This window comes from Puntigrus tetrazona, chromosome 4 (assembly GCF_018831695.1).
Source record: "Puntigrus tetrazona isolate hp1 chromosome 4, ASM1883169v1, whole genome shotgun sequence".
NCBI lineage: Eukaryota > Metazoa > Chordata > Actinopteri > Cypriniformes > Cyprinidae > Puntigrus > Puntigrus tetrazona.
Window position 1 is genome coordinate 24,737,054 of NC_056702.1, and position 15,122 is coordinate 24,752,175.

General features: G+C 38.9%; 1 protein-coding gene across 3 annotated transcripts in view; it reads left to right on the plus strand.

Annotated features, from left to right (window-relative positions):
• The first annotated feature begins 6,794 nt into the window (after positions 1–6,794).
• LOC122342408 (arf-GAP with GTPase, ANK repeat and PH domain-containing protein 1-like) overlaps positions 6,795–15,122 on the plus strand; it is a 23,705-nt gene continuing 15,377 nt past the window's right edge. For 2 of the 3 annotated variants that reach the window (XR_006250558.1, XM_043236178.1), the window contains exon 1: positions 6,795–7,213. Coding sequence is in view for 2 of the 3 variants with exons in the window: in XM_043236178.1 (XP_043092113.1) it covers positions 7,048–7,213 (166 nt within the window). In the remaining variant the exon portion in view is untranslated. Of the gene's footprint in view, positions 7,214–14,184 lie in introns of all 3 variants that reach the window. The other variant, XM_043236179.1, reaches the window with a different exon arrangement.

Consider the following 15,122-nt stretch of genomic DNA (forward strand, 5'->3'; position numbering starts at 1 on the left):
AGCCAAATGGTGGATGATCTAATCGAGTCTGGTTTGATTATCAATGACACGTTTGTACCTGTTTTACCTTTGTCAAGCCCATCCTATGGCAAAATAGCCAGCCCTATCAAAATGATTCCTCTTGGTTGTAGAAACCAGGAAATTAAACATGTAATGTCCTTTCGCCAAAACCTTCATGATTCTGAACGCTCAAAGTGATCCTTTAAACTTGTCAGCAAAATTAACCATCGATGGCAAAGATTACACCATTTTTATTAGTTCTGAGTCCATGAGATGTTTTGTCTGTGGTGATTTTGGACATGTCAGGCAGACTTGCCCGAATCGCGAAAGGCCAGCGGTGAGTGCGGACACGGCTCCGCTCGCTGATGCGGAGAAAAGCGCGGAGGCCGGTGCGGATCCTGCTGCGCCGCTGTGGCGCCAGAACTGCAGCCGGCGGGCGCCTCTATGCCGGATGATCCGTGTGTGGAGAGACCGCTGCCGGCGCTTTCTGAACGCAACTCCGTAGCGGCTGTGGAGGAGGCGGCCGCCCGAGTCAGACGCCCGCTGACCCGCATACAGGACGAGCTTGGGGCGCTGCAGCTCGTGCCTGCCGATTCGCCTCAACAAACTAATGAAAACAAAAGTACTGTAACCCGATGACCCCATCATTCCAGATGACATTTCATCTCAGGAATTATTAGATTTAAAGGGGCAAATTGAGGAATCTGACAATGACTACGAGGACATTGAGCTAATGGATAATAATGGGATGGATTCAGAACCTGCCTCTGGAGGTAAGACCAAGCTTTATTCTCTTCAGCAGATCAATCACTTTCTTAATGTTACAAAAGGACTTCGTAAGCCAAAAATTGAGTCTTATTTCCCCGATTTGGAATTGTTTTTGATGTCCTGTAAACTGGCAATGAGAAAAGCCACTTTCGATGAATTTGACAAACCTAAACGGTACCGGCTCAAGAAGCTTCTCAGTAATGTTAGAAGTGTGTTACATTCACAAGAAAAAAAATGAATATGGATTGGTTGTGGTCTAGACACCCTGGCCCTGTGGTTCAGTATTACTGAGTGTTTTTTTGTATTTATTTCTATGGCACCCTTGAGGTTTAGCTCATTGAATATTAATGGATGTCGTGATGCAGTAAAAAGAGCTCGTCTTTTTAGTTATATTATGATAAAGAGCTCAAGTGTGGTGTTTCTGCAGGAAACACACACAGATAACACTAATCAGACACAGTGGCTGAGTGAATGGATGGGTCAGGCTATTTTGAGTCATGGCTCCAGTGTCAGTGCAGGGGTTGCTATTCTACTTGCACCTGAATTTAAGGAACAACCTGTAAGTGTTTTTGAGCTGGTGCCTGGCCGTTTACTGAGGGTTGATATAACTATTCGTGGTACTCAATTTTCATTTGTTAATGTGTATGCTCCCAATATTGGGGCTGAACGTGTAACCTTTTTCAAGAAACTTGAAGTTGCGTTGAGTGTTGTTCCTCAGGATAGGATTATTGTTGTGGCCGGAGATTTTAACTGCACCTTAGATCACACTTTGGATAGAAACCATGAAGAACCACATAGTTGCTCAGCAGACACACTTCGATCATTGATCACTTATCATAATCTTGTAGATGTTTGGAGAGAATCTTTTCCTCAGGTTAGGCAATACACTTGGTTGAAAGTGAACTGCAACATGATTTCTGGGGCTAGACTAGATAGGATCTATGTACGGAAAAACCAAAGAGATAAATTCTATAACAGCTGTATTTTTCCTACTTCTCTGTCTGATCACCATTTTCTCTCTATCGATGTTACAACTTCTATGAACACTTTGAAACTTTCATACTGGAAATTTAACAATAAATTATTGCTAGATCACAACTTTGTTAGTTCTTTCACTGCTTTCTGGGAGATCTGGAGAGAGAGAAAAGGACAGTTTAAGTCCCTGAGTCAGTGGTGGGACATTGGCAAAGTTCAAATTAAACTTTTTTGCCAGAGTTACTCCGCTTACAATAAAAGTTTTTTGGACAATAGGATGGAACAACTTGAACAAGAAATACTTCGGCTAAACACTGATGAGGACATTGAGACTGCCACAGAGGTTTTTGAGCACAGCAAGCTTCTTTTACACAACCTCTTAGAGGGAAGAGCCCAGGAAATGCTGATTCGTGCAAGATTTCAAACTTTTAACAGTATGGATGCTCCTACAGCTTTTTTTTTTCAAAATGGAGAAGAAGACCCTGGATAGAAGTGTCCTAGGTTGTTTGAAACTTCCTGGGGGAAGAAGAGTTACTGATGCACATGGAATTATATCGCATACACTGTCTTTTTATGAGGATCTCTACAGAGTGGAACCCTGCAATGACGACATGGCTGATTCTCTTTTACAGGATTTACCTCACCTTTCAGATGGAGATAAATTTAGGCTGGACGAGCTATTGACTTTTGATGAACTCTCTATAGCCGTTCAAGGACTGTCTTCTGGAAAGGCCCCAGTCCTAGATGGACTTAGTGCTGAGTTTTATAAACAATTTTGGCATGTTATTGGAACAGACTTGTTTTCTGTGTTCATGGAGTGTCTTGAGAGAGGCACATTACCAGTGAGTCTACGGAGAGCGGTAATCACCCTGTTACCTAAAAAAGGAGACCTTGAGGATATCAGATGCTGGCGTCCAGTCTCTTTACTTGGAATAGACTATAAGTTACTTTCAAAGTCTCTAACCAACAGAATCAAACTGTATATTTCTTCAGTCATTCATGTGGATCAATCGTATTGCATTCCTGAACGGACTATTTTTGATAATCTTTTTTTAATTTGTGACTTGATTTCTTTTACCAGGGTACATAAGCTGGACATTGGTTTTCTTTCCCTGGATCAGGAGAAGGCCTTTGACCGGGTTGATCACGCTTTCCTTTTTAAATGTCTTGAGGCTTTTGGTTTTGGACCTTCTATTATTTCTTATATTAAACTGCTGTATACAGACACGTATAGCATGTTAAAGATTAATGGTATGCTTACGAGGCCTTTCAGAGTAAGTAGAGGCATACGGCAAGGGTGTGGCCTCTCAGGAATCCTGTATGCTATTGCAATTGAACCTTTATTGGTACTATTGAGAAACAAGCTGCGTGGTATATCTTCAGTGTTTCCTTACACTTCAGATTCAATGACTGTCAAACTGAGCGCCTATGCTGATGATGTTACTGTTTTTATTAGATCTGCTCGGGACGTTGTGAACTTAAGTGAGTCCCTGGAGATCTATCAGAAAGCTTCCTCATCCCGAATTAACTGGCAGAAGAGTGCCTCCTTTTTATTGGGTGATTGGGAGAATGGAGGCCCTCCAGCACTTCCTCAGAACTGTTCCTGGAGTCTGGGTGGGTTTAAAGTGTTGGGGGTCTTTCTCGGGACTGATCAGTTTATTCAGAAAAACTGGGATGGTTTTTTTGAGAAAATTTCCGGTCGGCTAAATAGATGGAGGTGGATTCTGCCTCAATTATCTTATAGAGGCAGAGTGCTTATTATTAACAACCTGGCAGCCTCTATGATGTGGCAGCGCGTAAGTGTTCTTTATCCACCAAAAGCTTTATTGCAGCGCTTACAGAAAATGTTTGTTGACTTCTTTTGGGATGGCTATCACTGGTTTCCTCCTGCATATCTTCACTTACCAGTTAACGAAGGGGGACAAGGGCTGATTGATTTGGTAGCAAAGGTTAAATCTCTCAGGCTAAAGACTGTCCAAACTTTACTCTACCCTGTGGTCTGTAGGCCGTGGGTTTCATTTGGATTAGCCCTGCTCAGGACTTTTGGTCATTTTGGTCTCGATAGGCAGTTGTTTTTAATGTCTTCTTTTAGCAGTAATTTTTCAACAGATGTAATGTTTTATAACTCTGTTTTAAATTCTTGGTCTATTTTCAAATTTGGTAGAGATGAGAGCTATCATTTTGGTCTGGAAGAACCACTCTTCTGTAACTCTCTACTGGACTACAATACTGATTCTTCTAAAGCACTTGTAAAATGTTTTATGGAAAAAGGAATGAATAAACTTTCAGATTTAGTTGATACTTCTTCAAAGGTATGGAGGTCAGTGGTAGACATCTGCAGTCAGACTGGTTTTAAGTCAGTTAGAACTGTAGAACGGCTCATAGGTGGGCTGAAAGCAGCTCTTCCCTCCACGCTTCTCCTGTTTATTAACTGTTTTCTGTTAGGGGTCCATCCAGAGTTTCTTTTCCCAAGTTACTTGTGTCTCCCAATGTTAGTTTTTTATATGACTTTACCAGGAAGGAAAGTTACTGTCCTTTAATAAGCTGCAAGAGCTTGATTTTCAGGTGGCCGGAAAGAGAGACCTCTATCATATATGTGTTAAGACAGTTTACTTTGAACAAATTAAAGATAGAAGTGATACAAAATGGAGGGAATTTTTAACAGTCCCTGCTGAGCTTTCTCCTTCTTGGAGGATTTTGTACAAGGGCCCTCTTCCTAAACGTTCTGCGGATCTACAGTGGGGGCTGTTACATTGTACTCTGCCCACTAATTCTCATGTTTCCAAATTTAATTTGAATGTTTCTCCATCCTGTTATTTCTGTTCCTTATCTGAATCTGTTTTCCATGCTTTTACTGAGTGTTTTAGATTAGCTCCAATGTTTACACTGCTCGAGAGACTAATTGGAGGTTTGGGCTTTGTTTTTAGCAAGACATTGTTTGTTTTTGGATGTAAATATTCAAAAGCACACAGTCAAGAGTGTACCTTAGCCAATTTTATCATGGGACAAGCTAAACTAGCCCTTTGGAAGTCTCGTAGATTGGCTGCTGAAGGGCGAAATATAAATGTTCTTCGATATTTCACTGCTTTGATGGAGTCCAGGATAAGAGTGGAACATAGATTTTCTCAAATGACTAACAACTTGCATGATTTTGAGTTCAAATGGTGTGTAAATGGTATTTTGCTGTCACTTTGTGAGGATGGGGAAATAATATTAACTGGTGATGTATAGTGAGTGAATTTTTCTTTTTTTTTCTTTTCTTCTGCCAAGCTATCAGCGAACACTTTGACACTTTTGCATAGCATCGCATTCCAGTTAAAAACGCCATGAAATCGATTACGCCGTTGACGTGGCAGAACGTTGGCGCGGGTTTTAATGAAATTTCCTTTGAATGCCTCCCAGTCAGGTTCGGTGTGAGCGAATCTTTGCTCTTTCTGGGGTGCTTTCTAGGTTTCCGGTAGCGCAGACGAGAGCCGGACCGGTCAGCTGCTCTCCGGTTTCTTACGGCGCTCGGTGCGGGAAATCCAGCGTTTTTTTCACGCGGGACATTCATCTCTGTCAGAACCCCCGCGTCTTCTTAATACCTCCGAAAATCCCCTCTCTCCGCTTCTCCGGCTTTCTCACACGTCCCTTCTCCCCTCATTTGCATACGCCTATCTTTGTTCTCGCGCTTTTAATGCAGGTTAGTAATTAATAAGGGCCTCCTAATTAAGATCCACCGGAGAAGTGGCGTACCTTGACCGTGCGAGATGCGTTACACGAGACGTGTTTATCGGCCTCCGCGGACTATGACCGAAATTAATACCTTGGCCAAACTCACGTTTATTAGCGATGTAATGCGCATCTCATGCCAGCGATGTGTGTAATAGGCACACGATGCCACGGGCGTCGTAATCGTTAGAGACGTTTGGGTTTGGACACCTGTGGACCACTCGTTTAGCTCAACGAGAAAGATGGGCAGAGAGAGAGAGAGAGGCGGAGCCAGCCGAGCTATCCCACAATCCCCTTCTGTTAATTCTGTCTGCTACATCAATTAAATTGTTTGTAGAAACTAATTGAATATGGCTTAATCACACATCTTAATAGCTTTCTGCGCCTCAAACTGGCTGTTAATTCCAGAGAGCGCTCACTGGGTAATTAGTACTGAGGCTTTTGAAGAAATTAGTGCTTTATGGGGCGCAATAAAAGTGAAGAGGAGTTGGCGGGAGACTTCCGAGGCCGAAATCTCTGCTCGCCTCTTTTGTGCTGAGCAGGGTGATTTGCACCTTGGCTTAACAAACTCCCATGAAAATGGAATAGCCCGGTTTAAATGGGAATGAGTACGCTCGCGTCATTAATGCTAATTTCGCTAATCTTCGCAGCGTGATTTGCGTGGGCCCCGGTGCTGCTTCGATTGTCCAAAGCTGCTGTGTTTGGTTTAGAAGAGATGTAAAAGTCTCATCATTTAGGTTATAGATGCGGCGTATTTGCACGTTGTCTGATTTAAGTCTAAGTTGGTGGTGTTTTTTTATTTATTTTTTTTAGCGAATGGTAAAAGTGCTGACAGTTATACACAGTTTCCTCTTGGAAATCTATAGTAGATTTCACAAATGTTTACAAAAAAGCGACACATTAGGTACTTTACATTAGTGACAGGCGGAGGCAGGAAGTGTTTTAAAAAAATAGTCAATTTTCTTGAAAAACGTAAAAAAAAAACAAAAAACATTTGTATGCTGTTCATTTTCAAAATATTGAAAATATGTCTCAATTTAAAAACGAAAGATAGAAATGTTAGAACATACGTAAAATCTAGAACTTACATTTTTAGTAAAGACTTAAACATGCGAAAAAACCACATAAATACCTAAAACCTTTAGAGATACTAAAACAAGAAAATAATTATTACAAGTATTCTTCCAGGTACCCTGTAAAATGATTGCAATACTTTTTTTACAAGAATATATATATATATATATATATATATATATATATATATATATATATATATATATATATATATATATATATATATTCAGAACAAATGTAATGCTTAATTCAGTGCATCACTTGCAGTTGCTTTGTGAAATTTATTAACAATTCCTGCACCAGTTCTATTTGCATTCATCTAAAAATGAGTCTGAAATAGTGTTCTAAAGTAGTGTCGTTTCTTCCTTTTTAATATTGAACTGAGTTGGAACTTGTTTAATTTTGAAACTTACTGAATAGATTCTGTCTTTTACAGCCTCATTCTCAGTGTGTCTACACACTTTACATTTTTCCCGGCCTAGATCTAAAACTACACAACGTTACATTTTTCAGGACTACATGCAGAACGTCCACGGTAAAGAAATCGACTTGCTGCGGACGACGGTGAAGGTGCCTGGGAAGAGAGCGCCCAGAGCGGTGGCGACGGTCGCCCCTACAGCCAGCCCCAAAACCAACGGACTGACCAAAGACCGCAGCACTTTACAACTCGGCATCGGGGCCACAAGTGAGTACTAACACCGTCACGGGGTTCTGCATCTATTTATTTTGATGATATTCTGTGTACAGATTGTTGCAGCATTAAACCTAACATGAAATGGTGTTCGCAAGAATACTACAGCAGAAATTAATTTTATTCATCAGTAATTATTTGTATTGTGAAAAGTGAGTTCTATGTGAGTCAGCTGGAGGAATTGGTGATTTCAGCTAAAACGGGAAGCGTTTCAGAGGCAAAGGACAACTATGACAACAAGTTTAGTACTAGAATATGATTAAAAGATATATATATATATATATATATATATATATATATATATATATATATATATATATATATATATATTTAGAAAATAATTAAATAACAGCTAAATAACTTTGATGACTAATTTTTATAATTTTAATAATTTAGAATCTTTACATGCATTCTCATAGAAAATCGTCGCATAAAATAATCTGAAATAATTATAAAAAATAATTATTTACTCTGCGCTGAGAGGAGAGTTTGGGAAGGTATAATTGGATTTAGAGAGCTGAGATCAAGTGTAATTAATAAAAACAGGAACAACTTTCTCCAGGGGCTCTGCAAGCTGGCACGACCGCTGTGGAAACACAACCGCTTCACTTAGCTGGGGCTAATTGCTTTTGCACCATTAAAGACAGGTCAGCAAGGGCTTCTGGGAATTGCAGTTTTCTGGCTGGTGTCCAGGGACGGGGGTTTATTAGTCACGGAGGCATAAGGAGCATTTGTCAGTGTTGCTGGGCCGCATGAATCGGAGAAGTTGATATTGCTTTCAGGTTGGCGACTAATTAACCTTCAGTCGACTGCAGAGGAGAGGGTGAACGTAAGGTTAAAAGGAGGAGAATTGTGGGGCATGCGGACCTGAAATAGTCACGACATCTGGAGCTGTTTTATTCAAGCTAGAGAAAATAGAGATTTCTGGGTAAAAAGCTCAAACGTGATGCACACAAATAAGAGCGTTAGTTAAGACTGGTTACGTTTGTACTGAGGTTAAAAGCCTAGTTGCACATATGGATGTAATGCATCACAGAAAATCAAAATGAACTTTTTTTTATATTTTTGTATTAAAGCCTATTTTTGGTTTTATTGAGCACAGTAATCGTCTTTATAATCTTTCTACATGTAAATATTATTACTGACTTTCCTCCCAAATTATTTTTTTATTTAGTTGATAAAAATACAATTTTGGTTTGGTAACAAAAATGTAAAATTTTTTTTTTTTTTTTTGTAAAATGTTAAAACATCTGCATTTATTTGTTACATATAATTTGTTAATAATGTCACATACATGTTATCGACTATTCTAATAACCTAATATTAAAACTAAATTACAAATTACAGAAAAAAACCCAACAAATATTATATATTTTGTGACTAAATTAGCTGAAAAAAACAAAAACAAACTCAAATGTTCATATTCTATAATCAGTTCCTGACATAAAATCAATGTCTTCTACTTTTTCATTCTGTGCAGCTTGGAAACGCGCGTCCGCTTTAGGAACGATGTTGATTTCAATCATTGGTTTTGTGATTTTGAGCAGTTCTTATAGCAGCGTTTTACGTTTCATCCCACACTGGCGGTTCTGAGCTGGCTGTTTATTACTGTTATTTTACACATACGCCATTTGACCTTCGTTTTAGCGCAAATCTACTATGATATGATCATTCTGCAAGCGTGCGTTCAGTTGTGTCACCGCTGACAGATATATAATATCAGAGCGCTAATGGGCCTGCCTATCAGATTTAATCAATGACATCTGCTGTAGAGGTGTGTGTGTGTGTGTGTGTGTGTGTGTGAGGCGCTCGTGTTCATGTACGTGTAGTACATGAGATGCAGGCTGTCCTCGTGAACTAAGATGTAGCTTGTGCATTGATGGAACGATATGCTGTGTCTGTGCGATGTCTAGTCGTTTTGAGATGGTCGCAGCCCCACTTCGTATTAGGAAGGCTTAGGTACTTACGTTTGGTACAATGCACTTGTTTTAGATTGTACTTATATACATGATATCTGCAATACATTATCAAGCAATTATCAGCTCTTATTATATCAAGTGTGAGCAGATTGGGGTTTTTTTTCATTTATCGGTAGCTTTGACTATAAACCAATGGGTCTGATTATTTTAGAGGTGATCGTAGTGGCCAAAAGTGGCACAGTTGGTTAAACAAAACAGGTTTTACGGGCCGTTTTCAGCGGGTAGTGAATGCGGTCTGTTTTAAATGAGTTTTAGAGTTGTCCTTGAATTTTTAGGATTTTACGTGATTTTTGGTTGTTTTGAAGGTGGTCACATTGGATATTTTTTTTGTACGTAATGTTAGTTTTTAAACACGGTTGCGGATTTTGTTGATAAATAGTGCATGTTTTCATAACTTTTTTTATTTATCTGTTTGTTTGTTTTTTTCAAATTGCAATAAACCAGTATATCAGCCGATATCTGATTATTTTAAAGATGATCGTATTGGCTGATAAATGTGGAGCTGGTTTTTCACACCCTATGTGCATTTTTTAATCTACTTTTTAATCTCTCTTTTTAAGACTCTTTTCAATATATTTGTAGTCCGTGGATAAGAGAGTGTTGGCTATTTTCTTGAGTTTTTGGTTGTGATGATCCAAAACATTAGTTGACCTTTGGTTGTTCTAAGGGTGATTGCAACGGTTGATATCTTGGATCTTTTTTGATAGATAATGCGTGTTTTATGTTTGCATTTTTTATAAACTAACCAAGTATCAGCTGATTTATTGGTTTAGAGGTCATCATATTGGCAGATAACTCTGCAGTTGGCTAAATAGAAGAGGTTTGGTCAGTATTTTCTGTATTTTATTTTTTTTAAAGAGAGACTGATAAATCTTCTAATAGTTAGTATTTTCAAATGATCGCTTGATTGATAAAAGACCAATTGTTTTCAATCAAAAGTTTTCAATCTCCCATGCATAGGCTAAAACGTTTAATTTACTTTGTACAGTTGTGAAAATAATCAGTTTAAAAATACTTTTTTAAAATCTATTTTATTTGTCTTTTGGTCAATTTTACTGTATTTTTCTTTGTGCGGTTAGTTGAGTTTAATGCAAAAACTCTGTTTAAAACGTACCAAATTAAGCAAGTTTCAAATGCTTTGGCAGTTGAAAAACCCCTGACTACAGTTTAGTGAGCGCAGTGAGAATATACGTCTTTTTTTATGAGAATTGTATATATATCGGCGTAATAACGGCCATCTTCTATCTAGCCATCCACATCAGCATCGACCAAATTTTTCGTCTCCAAACCTGAAGTCAATCCCAGATCCCTCCAAATGAACAGTGTCGATGCGTTTGTGTGTATAAACGTCCTCATCCGGCACTTTTATGATCGAGTCCCCTTTAACGACACTTTACCACGTACGTTAGTCTCACGACGGTCTCTTTCAATAATGGCCCAATCATTTCGGCTGCTCTTTTATATGTGAGGAGGAAATAAGATGTTTTGTACGTCGCAAGTCTTTCCAAAACGCTTTCGGACGCTTATTATCCAACACGCCGCTCGGAATCGAATGGACGCCATTTCGAGCCACGCGTTCTCAAAGTTGTGGCTGGAGATGTGGGTTTATTGGTTGTCGCGACGTTTATTTCCAATGTCGAGATCATTGCGGTTCGCGCAGACGGACACGATGTAATCCGTACGTCTTTCCGAGCGGTTGTCGGTTTGTAAGGGCGTCTCGGTTGCCGTTTGGTCTTGACCCCGAAGAGCGGATGATCTAACGAAACCCTCTCCTCCACATTAGCATGGATGCTTCATTATCTCCGCACTTGTATATAATGGCAGCGGCGGCTCGGAGGGTCAGGGCTCGCTCCACGGCTCATCAGCCATCTGACAGCGCTCGCCGAGAGAAACGAGGAAAGATGAGGAGAAATCATCGCCACCCCCTGCTAATCCATCGCCTCTACTTAACACCACAACCTCAGGCCTCCCCGCGCTAGGACCCTAATACTTAGCCTGATAGCATGTACGGATAGCAAGAAAAGTGCATTTGATTTGACCGTGTGTACATGCATGCAAAACAGGGAATTTCAGCGAAACATTGCGCTTCTTTGACGCCAGTAGCACCAAACAGAACTGCAAATATAACTTGATCGTGTCCTACGAAGAAAACAATCATTATTGTATTAGTGATGTGATGATATTTATGATGCACATTTAATTGTATAAATATAATGCGTAAATGACGTTTTTTGGTAGATTATTTTCTGGTTTTACAGACGAGTCTTAAGGCTGGTCCCAGACTAAAAAGCATGTTCAAGTTGTTCTAACTGAGAATAACCTGCACTGAAGGATATTAAAACATGCTCAGATGCAACAAGGCGTTTTATTAAAAGCTGTTTAAATGGCGTTTAACTAAAACCTAGTCCTGGCTTAAGATGAGATCTGTCTGTAAACCTGGCCCTTTATATTTAGTTTTTATTTTACAGTTTTTAATTAAGCACAAAAATCAATGCCGTATTTAACACTTATTTAACTTACTTAACACCTATCTTACTAACTATTAATAAGCAGCAAATTAAGACAAATGTGTTTAGTGTTTTATTTAATTTTTATAGATTAGGTCTTATTTATGGCATTTATTTTATATTTAAAGTACATAATATTATAACACATTTGTATATAATTAATCTCATAAGTATATAAATTAATTTTGATAGATACATAACATAGTATAATGAAAATGTATGATGATGATGAAATCAACACATTATTATATATATATATATATAGTAAATACATAAACATGTTAAAGCTGCAGTTCGTAACTTTTTTTGGTTAAAAGTGAACCAAAATCCATATTTGAGCAAGTAAATAACTAGATAAACATAAAGAAGCTGTCAACAAAAACTGCCAGTTTGATGGGAGCATAGTTTGCTTTTTGGGTTAAAAGAATTTCTTAAATATGGATGATGTGACAGTTAGAGATGATACTGTACAGAAATATAAATCTACATTCTAATACACTTAATAATTAATCATTTGAGAATGAAGTGCAGCAATAATAATCATTTGCTAATTAAGCATGGTTTACTTGGATGGCGACGAGAAGGCAAAACTCACAGACTGCATCTTTAATGATATAATTTATGTATATGTAATATATTAAGGAATAACAGTACAATATATGTGTTAAATGTATGTGCCATAGTTACTACCGTGATGCTTAAGTGTTGCGTGCGGCTGCCAGGTTGTTGCAAATGCACCAATGATTGTTTCCAAACAAGTTTTCCACCCACTTTTTACTTCTACTAATAAACGGTGTACATGTCCTGGAGACTTTTGACTCTTTTGTCTGTGTTTGTGAGAATTTGCCCCTCATGGTCACCTCTAGCTCCGTGGCAGGAGATCTCTGTACAGTCTTTGCCCTGCGCTCTCCTCGGATTTTCTCCACATTGTAATGGCATTATCCCCTTTTTTATGCACAATTGTTCTCTGGGGACTAATTGATGGAGACATGTTTAATTCATCAATCATTAGCATCAAATTTGACAATTAGTGATGATTGTTGAATTCTTGATTCCAGAGTCTGCCGTTTCTTAAAGCCTCGGGGCGAGCGAAAAGCGTAAGAACGGGCTGACGGCCGTATCGAGCCGATGTTGGGTCTTAAAGGGGAAACGGACCTTGAGTCTGAAACGTGGAGATTTATATATTAGCGGCCGCCGGTTTTTGGGGTAACGGGAGGGAAGGACCCCTGACACGGACGGGCCCTTGGATCTGCTGATTGAAGGGGAGAGATGGATGTGTCAGGCGGAGAGTGGGGGAGAGCTAATTACCGTTCAGAGTGTATCTCGTTAATTAAGGGCTAATTAGTGGAGCTGGGTAGAGAGACGGGTGAGGCACGGAGACAGACGAGCGCCGATGAGATCTTTACTGTAACTTCTTTAGCGCGCGCGGTTGATACTTTTAGGTTCTCATCTCTTCTGCAGGACAACGGTGCTTCTGAGGTTGTTTGCCGATTGGCTTCAGGTTACAGTAATAACTTCAGAACACTTGTTAACTGTTAACCATGACTTTTCCTTCAATAGATTGTTAATTAGCTGCTTATTAATAGTTAGTAAGCTGGTTGTTAAGGTATTGGGTAAGATGAGGCTGTAGAATATGATCATGTAGAATGAGGCATTAATATGTGCTTAATTACAACTAATGAATGGCTAGTATTGTAGTAATATGCCTGCTAATAATCAATTAATAGGCGTAACCGTAAAATAGTGTTACCACTAAAACATAGTTTTTATGCATACTATAGTTATTTTGACTTGTGGCATAAAGTATGATTTACATTTACAGAAAGTGGTCTAACTGTGGTGTTTTGGGCAGAAACTGGTGGCTTTTTGTTTAAGGGATAATTCACTCCTTCATTCTGTGCCAAACAGAAGAACACATTTAGTTGACCAAACACTTGACGGTACCCATTGACTTCGAAAGCACGGGGGAAAAGGGAAGTCAGTGGCTACCCTTAAATGTGGACTATACTTTTGAATAAATAAGCTGATCATAAAATACAATAATGCAAATACGATGGTGAATGAATATAGTAGTCATTTAGTACTATGGTATACATGTATGCCTTGAATGTAACGGAAATTACTTTGAGATAAATGTGTTATCAGTTCCTGCGTTCCCTGGGAATCGAACCCATGGCCATGTCGTTGCAAGCGCTGTTCTATAATGTTTGCCACATTTACTGATAATTAAAAAATGTAGGTACTACTATATGTGCTTTAGGTACTAATCTATCACTTGGACTACACTAAACTGTGCTTATTAGTAACTTAAAACTTCATGTTAGTACCTTTTCAAGGTGTTATATTTTTAAACTTTTTGAGTGTATTATATATACTTTTGGTGCTAATATGTACGTTAACACGCACTCCTATGTACTAATATACACGCAAAGCCCTGTGAAGCGTGATCTGAAGCTCTCTCTAACTGAATTTCTCTCAGTCCGGGGGCTTTGGGCACCAGCAAAGAGGGCATGCACCAGCGCTCGTTCTCCGTGTCCAGCGCAGAACAGTGGAGTGAGGCCGTTATCAGCACCGCAGCAGCTCAGAGGAAAAGCACCTCACTACAGACACTTTTAATTTGAGGTTGTCATCGATGGAGGCAGTATGCACCAGTTGTACCAAACTAGTACAATAGCATGCAATGAATGCATCAGTGTATATTTTCTATATAATGTACCGCGCCAAAAGATTTGTGTTGAATATTTAGCTGTAGCTGTGTAAACTATAGCTATAGCAAGTTTAACTTTGCCCTAATAGCAAATTAAAATCCGCGATTTTACGTGATGTGTTACGACTCTGAAAGTTCAAAGATATATCAAGAGATTATGTTGCTCGGAAAAGAGAAAAAGGTCAAATTTGCCATCACTTCCTCAGCTGTTGTATTAGAAACGGCTTTAATTAGTTTCAATGTAATAAAACATCAAGTATAGTGTCATAAATGTAATGTACAGGTCAAACGTTTGAAAGCAGTGCTTTTCTACATTGACACCACAGTAAGGACGCTGAAAATTCAGCTTTGCATCACAGGAATAAATTAAAATGTAAAATTGATTAAAATAGGAAACGCTTATTTTAACTTGAAATAATATTTCACTGTATTTTTTTAGCAAATTCAGCCTTGGTGAGAAGCAAAGGTATTCAAAATCCTTTGGCTCGTAGCGTGCATAACTGCTAGGTTAACAATGCTAATAACTGCAAGTGCTTCGTCACATTCACAGCCCACGAAAAAATGAACCGTAAACCAAATCCACCCGAGCAATAATAAATAGTTATTGTCACACACAAGCACGCATATTCAGACTTTTAGCTGTTACCCATCAGCCTCTCGGTTCCTGCGTTTACTGAGAGTATTATAGCTTTACAGATCATAATAGAGAT